Genomic DNA, 12,207 nt, shown 5'->3' with positions numbered 1-12,207 from the left:
AAGCAATTCATCTCTCCAGAGAGTTATTCACCACAGAGCATTATTGTGTACTTGGCCATTTAACAAATGCTGTGGAATGGATAACTTATATTGTGATTCCACTCAGGTGCACAATGTCAAGTGCAGGTGAGAAATTGTTTTTTTGCTTAAGCTTCTGAAAATACAGTAGGAATCTAATACATTTTTGAGCAGTCCAGAGTATTCATTACAGATATGCAGAGTTGGCTACAAGTAACAATTATTCCTATCCAACATACTAAAGTTACCAATGTGCCCAGTAGCTATTTCCCACTTTCCTAGCCCACAAATGCTCACTCAGGGGCATTTGCTGCACACGGTAATGCCTCCAAATAACTGTTATGCCAAGGAAAATATGTTTCATTATTAAAGAATAAAGCAAATTAGAGTACATCTGAAGAGTGAGGAAGTATATCTGAATGGGAGAAAAGAGAACGTTTTAAAAGAGGGGAAGGCATATTGTCTCAACCTTGGAAGGAAAATAATTCAATTTGACAAATATTTACTCAATAATTACTGTATGTCAGCAAATGCTATGAACTGAGTTCTCAAGGACTTAGCACACAGTTCCTGCCATCAAATAGCTTATAGAAAATGGGAGATTTTAGACATGCATACATCGGTAAGGAATGTTTGATGGTGGAGATGCAGCAGTAGAAAGATTACTTGAATGAAAAGTACTAAAGGAATTAAGATGTGAAGCAAGGGGCATAGTTAAAGAACAGGAAATAGCCTCAGATTAAAAGAAGCAATTTTTTTCTTCGAGTTTTATTGAGATATAATTGACATACATCACTGTATTAAGTTTAAGGTGTACAGCATGATGATTTGACTTACATACGTCATGAAATGATTATTGCAATAAGTTTAGTAAGCAGTCATCATCCGATATAGATATAAAACCAAAGAAATAGAATAAAAATTTTCCCCTGTGATGAGAACTCTTAAAGTTTACTCTCTTAACCACCTTCATATATAACACACAGCAGTGTTCATTATATTTATCATGTAGTACATTGCATCCCTAGTACTTCTCTTACTTTTAACTGCAAGTTTGTACCTTTTGACTGCCTTCAGCCAATTCCCCCTCCCCTTGCCTCTGGTAACCAAAATCTGATTTCTTTTTCTGTGAGTTTGTTTTCGAAGTATTATTGACCTACAACACAGTTCCTGTTACACAACATATTAATTCAATATTTCTGTACATTTCACAATGATCACCAAGGTAAGTCTAATTACCAAGGAAGCAATTTTTGAAGAGGGAGCATCAGGAGATAGAAAGCCAGAAAGATAATTTGATCCAACACAGTGGTTAGTGAAAGATTTTAACTAGGAACGTGATATAGACAGCTCTTTACTTCAGGAAATATAAAGTTTGGTGGTAGGAAGAGCAGATTAGATAGGAGGCTATACTTATAATAAAATTAATGATAAGAAGAGTGAATTGTAGGAAGTAAAGAGGAAGGGAGGGGACAGATTCATGATGGGTGTAGAAGGAAAATGGTTTGACCACTGATTAGGTGAAGAAAGAGGGAGGAGTCAAAGATGACTCAGGTTTTGAACTGAACATCTAGGCAGATGGTACCATTAACAAAAATAGGGAAGATATGGTTGGGGAAAATACAGTGAGTTCCATAGTAGATGCACTGAACTGTAGACACCTGTAAAACGTCTAGGAGTAGATGTCTAACAAGCACTTGTAAATAGAAAATTGGAATTTGGGAGATAAGTACAGTCTGAGGATACAAGTATACAAGTTTTTGAGAACAGTATTATCTGTTAAGCTAGATCCTGTGAAAATGCACATAAGTAAAAGAGGATAGGAGATATTTACTGAAAAAATAGAAGGAACTGCTAACTCAATAAAATTTCTGGGAGTCGATAACTGTTATCTTCTCGAAAGTTACTGCAGTGTCCAGCCCTCTACTATTAAGAAAGTGGCATAATATTTAATGGGTGTCTCAGTTTTAGAAGTAATTTGTAACAGTTGGTGCTCAGTTCCAACTCATTGAATAAATGATGTTTAAAGGCTGTAAGTACTGAGTGGCATCCAGTGCAAGAAAAGATTCTTCAGGTGGTCTAGGCTAAAGTGTAAACAATTCTAGTGCTTGGTTCTTATGACCCTGATTAGATCTGTGGTGCTCAGGGTATCTGTATCAGAATCAGATTGTTTGGAGCCTAGGGAAAGCCCCAATAGGATAATCAAGTAGAATCTTCAGAGTTTAAAGGTAAAACCTTATCCCTTTCATCAAGTAATTATTTTCTTTTTGAGAAAGAGCTCTTACTCAACTGGGTTCTAGTGGACTGTGGAACCACGGGGCCCCCCAGGATCCCAAGCTGCCCTGCTTTTTTATTTGATTGTCTTTTCTAGGCATGAGTTCCTTAAGGACAATATACTTTGGCTTATTCATCTTTGTGTACCTAAATCCTTGCAGGGTGTTTAGCAGTTATTCATTGCTGAAAACATATTGGTTGAAAGTCCATTTCCTTGGCCCTGTAGTTATTGACATTTGCTAATGAGAAAAAAATACTATATTATATATATTATAAATATAATCATATTTATAATAGATTTGTATTTATTTATAACAGGAAAATTTGAAAGAGAATTAATATTTAACAATAGAGAAATGCCTGACTAAATTATGGGATAGAGACAGAATATTATACAATCACTAAAACCTGTGATTTTGAAGAACATTGATGACATGATAACATAAGCAGCATATAGCTCTAAATTTAAAATATAATGTATAAAATGGTAATTACAGCATGCTTACAGTTTTATCTATCAATTCACATGTGTTGGAAGGAAATAAGTGTGACAAGAATTCCTCTTAGGGTGAGGGCTATTTTTGTTTAGGAAGGTATATTGAGCCTAATTGAGTAGAAAATAAAACACAGGGATCATGTGTTAATAGTAATAATGAAGCAGAGTGAAAAGAGTGACGGAGGGAGTGTATTTTATATAAGGTGGTCATGGAAGGCTTCTCTGATAAGTCACATTTGGGCAGAAACTTGGGTATAGGAGATGAACCAGTGTGTTTGTTTGCTGGTGGGAATGATCCAGTAAAGACAGAATGTTTGACAATGGAGTGGGGAGAAGGGACAGCCATAGGAGCCATGTCCTTGACTAGGCCCAGGTGAGAAGTTAGCCTAAGCTGTGGGTGTAAATGATTCCTTCACCATTGAAGGCAGGGCATGTGCCTGCTGTTGCTGGACGTTAATAGGTATCGGTGCGGGAGTTTACGAAAGTTCTCTTCTGATTGCTTCTATCTTCTCAGTACAATAGAAGAAAAGTCATCAAATAAGAGTGAGAAGGGATAAGAAAAGAGGGGATGTATAAAATAGTCATGTATGAGAGTGGGAGTCAATCAATATTAGTTAAAAAGCATATAACAATTTCTATTTTCTGTATTTTTGGTGAATTTTTATTATTTTTTTTCTTTTCCTGACTCTTTTAAGTTTAGTTTATTTACTTATTTTTATTGAAATACAGTTGATTTACAATGTCGTGTTAGTTTCAGGTGTACTTAGATAATCTCGAGTTAGATAATCTTCACTTAGATAATCTCGAGTTCAATCCATGTCGCTGCAAATGGCATTATTTCATTCTTTTTTACGGTTAATATTCCATTGTATATACATACACACCACGTCTTCTTTATCCATTCATCTGTCGATGGACATTTAGGTTGCTTCCATGTCTTGGCTATTGTAAATAGTGCTGCAGTGAACAGCGGGGTGCATGTATCTTTTTGAATTATGGTTTTCTTCGGATATGTGCCTAGGAGTGGGATTGTAGGATCATATGGGTGAATTTTTAATTTATGCATAAGTACAGGTTTTTCTAACTCTGCATCACTTTATATCTTTTCCATCTCCTTGTAACCAAAGTGGTTAATCCAGTGGCAAACTGACAGAAAATAAAAGTGAAGACAACCGCTCAGTTCTAGAGTTCCTATAGCAACTTGTAATAACTAAGGTATCTCTTTTCTGCTAATGAAATAATTGACTTTTTTCTCACTGCTCCTCAACAGGGTGGTGGCGATTGTCCAGAAATGAGTATTGGAGCTATAAAAATTGCCTTGGAGATTTCTCTTCCCGGTTCTTTCATCTACGTTTTCACTGATGCACGGTCCAAGGATTATCGGCTCACTCATGAGGTGCTGCAGCTTATCCAACAGAAACAGTCACAAGTGAGTAGGAATCAACTCCCCACCACTGAATTTTCCATCTGAACACAGCTGTAAGAAATACAAGAGATTGCCTCCCCTCCCTGACTATACTATGTGTGACAGATGTCAATAATTACAACTATTGATCCATATATATGGACTCCAATATGTATGTGTCATTTAATCTAAACATGTTAAATGGATATGTGATATTTGTATATAGCATATGAATGCCTTGTTTCATAATATGGAGAAGAAATGATTAGGGTTTAATTAAGATGCTTGTTACCATCTCATCCTTATAACTGACAAAAACATAGCCCAGACAGAAAAGGCCTGTATTTCAAATATCGCCTCCTGTGTGGAATCTTGTCTGAGTCAGTTACTCATTGTATCAGTTAGCTATTGCTGCATAACAAGCTGTTCTCTCAATGACTTAAAACAATAATCATTTATTTCTCACATGTTTGCAGGTTTCAGTTTTGCTAGACTATGCTTGCTCACTTGTGTATCTGGGCATAGTTTGGGTTTGGCTTATCTAGGTGATCTTGGGGTGACTTGGCTCTGCCTTTCAGGTTTCTCAGCCTCTTTCTGAGACCAGGAAGCTAGTTTAGGCATGTTCTTCTCATGACCAGTGCAGAAACACTAGAGAGCAAGTGGAAATACCCAAGGCCTCTTGAGTTCAGGCTTAGAACCAGTAGAATGCATATCTGTATCTATATATCTTCCACTTGCTTGGTAGTATGTAAATGCATAGTAAGTGCTCAATAAGTATATATTGATTTCTGAGAACCCTTTAAACTATCTTCTTTTTTCAAAAATCATAGGTGGTATTTGTGCTCACTGGAGATTGTGATGACAGGGGCCATATTGGATATAGAGTCTATGAAGAAATTGCCTCTACAAGTTCTGGTCAAGTGTTCCATCTGGACAAAAAACAAGTTAATGAGGTCAGTTTAATAAAGTGGGTCTACTTTATTACCAGCTACCTTACCAACATCAGTTAGGCAAACCTAATTGTGTCAGTTTTGATTTCAAAAACAACTCAAACAAAAAAACATTTTCCCCCATTCCCCACAGGTCAATAGAGTCATTAAAACAATGTGGAGAAACATAGATTTATCTGGTATTAATTTCTAGACTGTATTATGCTATACTGACAAATTATTTAGATTTAAGCATACATTTATTTAAAATTCATTTAGTGGAACTTGAAAATTTTTGTAGTTGTTGTTTAGTAAGGTCAGTTTGTATTTCTGATGTACAGCTTTTGGATAGCTGGTAAAATGAGGCTTGATTTGACTTTTACTTGACTCATTTTACATTCGTTTACTGAAGTAGAATATAAAAAAGTGAGTTATTAAGCCAAATTCTAATGAAGTTTGATCTCTAAGATTAAAAGTAAAAAACTATAACTCAGTAACTATATACTTATCTAAAAATTTTTATGATAATAAAATCTATAACTTATATGCTAAGAAAATCTTGGTACTTTCTAAAGAAGTGTTTGAGATATATTTAACTGTCATGATTCTTTCTTTCTTTTTGTTACCTTTCCTTGACCTTACTTGTGATGATAAAATATTGTTTACTTATTTATTTGGCTCCCACTTAAGTTTCTAGGAACCTGCCAGAACAAAGATAAAATTTTACGTGGGTATAATTCACATTTGATTTGATGTGGTCAGTGTATCGAAAAAATTCTACAGTTTTTTGTTTGTCATTACTGCAATTAGTATTATTTAAAATTTTTCTTAACGAACAATTTTTCAACTATTGGTTGAAAGATAACAAGCATGATTGACTGTATATATATATATTCACAGATACTTAACACACACATATATATATAGGCACATATATATAGATATATGTTTGTGTGTGTATGTTTTCTTTTTTCCTCTTTTTTTTTTTTTTCTTGGCGGTACACGGGCCTCTCACTGTTGCGGCCTCTCCCGTTGTGGAGCACAGGCTCCAGACACGCAGGCTCAGCGGCCATGGCTCACAGGCCCAGCCGCTCCGTGGCATGTGGGATCTTCCCAGACCGTGGCACGAACCCATGTCCCCTGCATTGGTAGGCGGACTCTCAACCACTGCGCCACCAGGGAAGCCCTTTTTTTCCTCTTTTTTTGTGATCTAATATGTGGTAAATATTTAAGTCTCTGATGTGAGCTAAAAATATGGGTTTCTCTTTGTAGGACAGGATTTTATATATATATGTATAAATATATGTATACATATATATAAAACCTGGAGAGTGTTATGCTTAGTAAAATAAGACAGAGAAAAACAAATACTGTGTATTTTCACTTATATGTGGAATCTAAAAAAAATAAAACAAACAGATGTAACAAAACAGAAGTAGACTCACAGACACAGAGAACAAATTATTGGTTACCAGAGGGGAATGGGTGGGGGAGGGGGCAAAATAGATGAAGGGGTTTAAAAGGTACAAACTACTAAGTATAAAAAAATAAGTTTTAAGGATATAATGGACAGCACAGGGAATATAGTCAATATACAGGTTCTATGAATTTCATGACAAACTTCGTTGTCTTGAAAGAAGTGGTTCAGTAGTCCTCTTATAACTAAAGAGTTCCTATTACATCATGGTGGAACTAATAGGACATTGCGTATTTCTAGAATCAACATTTTAGCAAAAATATTTTTTATTAATATGTGATATACAAACCTGGGAGGTTACTTTAGTCCAAATGTTTTTTCTTCTTGCAAGAAACAGCCTTAGAGTGATATGTGGCTTGAGTCCATATTGTGTCCACTGTAGTGATCCAGAAATGCCTGGGCAGGTCTGACAACTACTCAACTACTGAGCCCTTAGCAGTTATTTGAATAAACATCTGCATGAGAATTTGGGAGCCTGGGAAGAGAAGAGTTGGAGAAGAGTGCAGGACCGTCTCAGGAACTGGGTTTCTTGTCCCATCCCATACACTGTGCTTCACCCTAATGACCTCACACTGGCCAGAATGGACATCGTTAAAAAATCTACAAACAATAAATGCTGGAGAGGGTGTGGAGAAAAGGGAACCCTCTGGCACTGTTGGTGGGAATGTAAATTGGTACAGCCACTATGGAGAACAGTATGGAGGTTCCTTAAAAAACTAAAAATAGAACTGCATATGACCCAGCAATCCCCCTATTGGGCATATACCCTGAGAAAACTGTAATTCAAAAAAGACACATGTACCACAATGTTTACTGCAGCACTATTTACAATAGCCAGGACATGGAAATAACTTAAATGTCCAACAATAGATAAATGGATAAAGAAGATGTGGTACATAGATACAATGGAATATTACTCAGCCATAAAAAGGAACAAAATTGGGTCATTTGTAGTGATGTGGATGGATCTAGAGACTGTCATACAGAGTGAAGTAAGTCAGAAAGAGAAAAACAAATATCATACATTAACACATATATTGGAATCTAGAAAAATAGTACAGATGAACCTACTTGCAGGGCAGGAATCAAGACGTAGATGTAGAGAATGGACATGTGGGCACGGTGGGGAAGGGGAGGATGGGATGAATTGGAAGATTAGGTTTGACATAAATACACCACCATGTGTAAAATAGATAGCTAGTGAGAACCTGCTGTATGGCACAGGGGGCTCGGCTCAGTGCTCTGTGATGGCCTAGATTGGTGGGATGGCGGGGAGGGAGGTCCAAGAGGAAGGCGATATAGGTATACATATAGCAGATTCACTTCATTGTACAGCAGAAACTAAGACAACATTGTAAAGCAATTTTACTCCAATAAAAAAAAAAAGAAAGGCCACTATTTGGAGTTGCTTTTTAACCTGGAATTATGTAAGACTCTGGGGTACAGTCAGTATCATCAGCACAAAGTAGGGCATAAGTGAGGAAAAGCAACATTCTCTCTTGCATCAATGGGGATACCATCTGCTTAGGGGGTTGTGAGGCTTTTGGGAGACGTGGCAGTGGTGTTCAATGTAGACAGATGGGGCATTGCTGCCAGCAGAGGATACCCAGTAGACAGGGTGGTTCTCAGCAGAAGGTACTAGAGAAGAGGTGAGAAGAGACATGGCCGTGGTCAGCACCTAGAGCATTCGAAAGAACAGTTGCTTGAACCTGCTGTGAGCAGTCAGACATAACTTGGAAGTTCTCAAAACAAACTGGGTAAACTTTTAGGGGGAACCATAGGACTTTTTTTAGGAGTTGGGCCATAGAGCTAGAATATAACCTCGTCTGTCCCATAAATGTAACTCTATATTCATATACTCAGAGAAAATTAATTTATGCAAAATTGAAAATACTGTTGTTAGGACTTCCCTGGTGGTCCAGCGGTTAAGAATCTGCCTGCCAATGCAAGGTACACGGGTTCGAGCCCTGGTTCGGGAAGATCCCACATGCTGCGGAGCAATTAAACCCATGCGCCACACCTACTGAAGCTTGCACACCTAGAGCCCATGCTTTGCAACAAGAGAAGCCACCACAACGAGAAGCCCGTGCACTGCAACGAAGAGTAGCCCCTGCTCGCCACAACTAGAGAAAGCCTGCGCACAGTAACAAAGACCCAATGCAGCCAAAAATAAAAAAATAAATAATAAAAATAAATTAATTAAAAAAACAAACAGAAGCAGTATTGTAACAAATTCAGTAAAGACTTGAAAAGGAAAATGGTCCACATCAAAAAAAAAATCTTTAAAAGGAAAAGAAAATACTGTTGTCTTAAATGGAGAATATGAACCCTACAGAGGTACAGGCTTACTTATTAAAGAAATGGGGTAATGCATATTTTTTATCGTCCTAATAATTCTGACAATTACCAAGTAATTTATAGGAACAATTTAAAAAATTTGGTGTGAATTACAGAAAATTTTATAGATATATGTATATAACATAAATTTAACCCACTGGAATCTTAATAGTGTTTTTCTCCCAGATCATCAACTGATATTTTGATCTTTAACTTTAGCTAGGCAGAAAAGGGCTAGCAAAAAGCATTGCTAAAATCGTCCGTTTTTATAAGCTGGAGTTTGATGCCAACAGGGACGGGCTTTAATTCATATGTCAACCATAGCATTTCCAATCCGCCTTCCAGGTTGTTCAGGAAAGGTCATCTCATATACTTTGTGCCACTGAGATGTGGGGAAATTTAGCTAAAGGTATCTTGGAAAAGTTGTCTTCTAGATATTGTCCTGCATGGATGTGAATTCCAGATCTGGTACAGGCATCTTCATACAAGTCTGAGGATGAAACAAATACAAGGGGGAGGAAAGAGCTAAGAAAATCCAGAGCCTTTGGCTTAAGTCAACACTCAGACCATCCTACCTCTAAGCCTCTGAATCAGGGAAGTGATCTTTTTGTTTAAGCCAGTTAGAGTTGAGTATTAAGTTACCTAAAGATAAATGTATTCTAACTGATAAGAATTCTATATTTCTTTGTGACATGGTCTCTGTAAGTCCCAGTTTCCTTGTTTGTAAAATGAGGATAATAGAATTATACACTTCAGGAAGTTGTTATAAGATTAAATGAGATAATGCATGTAAAATGTTCTACACAGGTCTGATACAGGGTAAGTGCCCAATAAATGTTAACTGGTATTGTTACAATCCTCATAATATTGTTATTTTGCTTTCAAAGTGGGGAAATTGTGCCACTGTGTTTGTTAGAAACCAGGTGGCTAGTTGTCAGTTGCTGGGAAGTAAATTTGAGTGGGAGAGTCTAGGAAAAGGCTGGAGAGATGGTTCTTTTTTGATGTGTGTGAAAAAAGATACTGTGAGGGGTTACTGGAATTGTATGAGCCAATATGTGCTTTAAAGCCACCAAAGTAAAAGCTTTTGTTAACAAAAAGCAGAGTGACAGTGTTAAAATTGGATTTGCAAAATTTTTAGCAGATAATTTAGCCATTTTTCTTTCCTCATTGTTCCAGATTCTCCTATTATATAAATATTTTAAACTCTAGAGAATATAGATGCTTTAATGATAACTGCACATTTAATAGATTTAAGAACTGCAGTGAAGCCATGCCCGTACTGAGTCCTTTCATTTTACTAGAGCGATTTTTCATCTACTGTTTCTAAAGGAATCTGTAGAGTATTATGCTTTTACTCTCTTAACCTTGTTCACCAATTTCCTAACCTAGTGGGATATATTTTGTATCAACTCTCTCTTGACATAACTTGTAGTTTTTTTCTTTCTTCCTGTTCTTTTTTTTAAAGAAGGTCTAGGTATCTTTCATCTTTTTTTTTTTAACATAAAAGAGAAACCAAAGTAAAGAAATTATTTGGCTGAACATCAGAGGCACGTAAATCATTGTATGGTGTTACAGTTTGGAAATACAAGTTAAGACACATCTAAAGGATGTACTTAAACCGTTCACCTTTGAAGATGGAAAGGAACTAAACAGTCTAACTCTTTCATTTCTTTGTAAACTGGGTGATTGTCAATGATCTAATTAATGCTTCCTAGGTTTAAGCAGAGTCCAAGTTTGAAATCTCAAAGTTACCCACAGATGTTATACTCTTGTGTCCAAGAACCTAACACAGAAAAATCCATTATCAAATGGATAATTCACTTGTTCCGAGTTTCCCCATCCTTTCTCTCCACCTCTCCCAACTCGTGTCTTCAAACATCTCCCCTTCCAATCCCCCCACCCCCCAAAAAACCTCTCCCTGGACGTCCCAGACTTGTGGATTGGTTTTATTTCCCACTTCTAAGTAATGCTGGCTAGCTGGCTATGTTATATCAGAAGGAAATTTTACCAAATAAAGAAATAATTGTCAAGAAATTTATAGTTTTTGAAGGAGGTCAATGATGATATTTAGAAGTCCCATGAGAATGTATCTTAATGACTATCCTATCATATAACTTGCAGGTCTTTGGTGTAGGATGTTTTAGTTCCAGCGTTCCTTTTTAACACCTAGTGCTTTCTTCTGGAGTGGTTCCCTGTGCTACTCTGTTTGGCACGGGCATACTCCTCTCGACTGTCACTCTCTGTTAGATGTGAAAGACCCCCACGACTCTTTCCTTCCTTTGGTGATTGCCCTGTGATTAAGAAAGTAATACCAGATCAGAATGATTGTGTGCTTGTTATTGCCGTTCAACAAGAGTTGAATTTTATTTCACTTCATTTCATTTCACTTAATCCTTACCACAGCCTATAAGGAAGACACCATGATCATCACCCTCTTTTCACAGATGAGGGAAATGAAGCATAAGGAGGCAAAGCATCTTGCTCAGGGTTAAACTGCTGCTAGCTGCTAAGTGTCTGAACATAGGGGGCGTATGCATTTTTTCTCCCGAGACTGCACCCTCAACCACTGTGAGTCCTGCCTCTGATTTTGTCTTTCGTTTTCATCAGAGGATGCAGTTTTAACAATACAGTGACACATCAGAGATTCCATCCCCATTCATTTGTTCAGCAGATGTTTGGTCTACTTGATGCTAGTCACCACACTAAACACCATGGGAAAGCAAAGACTAACAGATGCTGTCCTGATTTTCAAGGAGCCTAGAGGAGGAAAGGGGATGTAATTACACTACAGGGTGATAATAGCTGATGGATACCATCCCAACTCCTCAGCCAGCCAGAGACTTCACTCTAGAAGGACCGTGGGTCTCATTGAAGACCAGGGCACACACTCTGTTCCTCAGGGTCCTAACTGCTGCATTGGCCAATGGAGTGAACAGGGGGCATCTAATGCCAGATTCTCTGGATTTGAATCTTAGCTCCACCACTTACTAGATTCATGACCCTTAGTTATCTACCTACTCTGTGCTTCAATTTCTTCATTGATAGATAGGATACATATAATACCAACCACATAAGATTAAGCAAATAGGGAAATTTCAGTAGTACCCAGCACATAATAAGCCTTTGAAAACATTTTATGTTTATTTTTTAATGTTTGTTTTCAAGTAGCAAAACTGCAGACCCCATTCCCCCCGTCCTTTCTATCTCTTAAAAATAGACTTGGGCATCTGATCTAAATTTACTACCCTCTACCTTATAAATGGCTGGAAAG

The 12,207-nt window shown here is 37.2% G+C and overlaps 1 protein-coding gene across 1 annotated transcript in view; it reads left to right on the top strand.

The window, feature by feature from the left end:
* HMCN1 (hemicentin 1) overlaps positions 1 to 12,207 on the top strand; it is a gene marked incomplete at its 3' end in the record, with an annotated part of 530,768 nt that overhangs the window by 130,532 nt on the left and 388,029 nt on the right. Inside the window, exons 3-4 of the mRNA XM_082833486.1 lie at positions 4,059 to 4,217; positions 5,024 to 5,146. Coding sequence (XP_082689612.1) covers positions 4,059 to 4,217; positions 5,024 to 5,146 — 282 coding nt within the window. The remainder of the gene's footprint in view (positions 1 to 4,058; positions 4,218 to 5,023; positions 5,147 to 12,207) is intronic.

This window comes from Leucopleurus acutus, assembly GCF_964270905.1.
Source record: "Leucopleurus acutus genome assembly, chromosome: 2".
Taxonomy (NCBI): domain Eukaryota; kingdom Metazoa; phylum Chordata; class Mammalia; order Artiodactyla; family Delphinidae; genus Leucopleurus; species Leucopleurus acutus.
The sequence above is the reverse complement of the archived record's forward strand: the minus strand, read 5'-3'. Positions and strand labels throughout refer to the sequence as shown.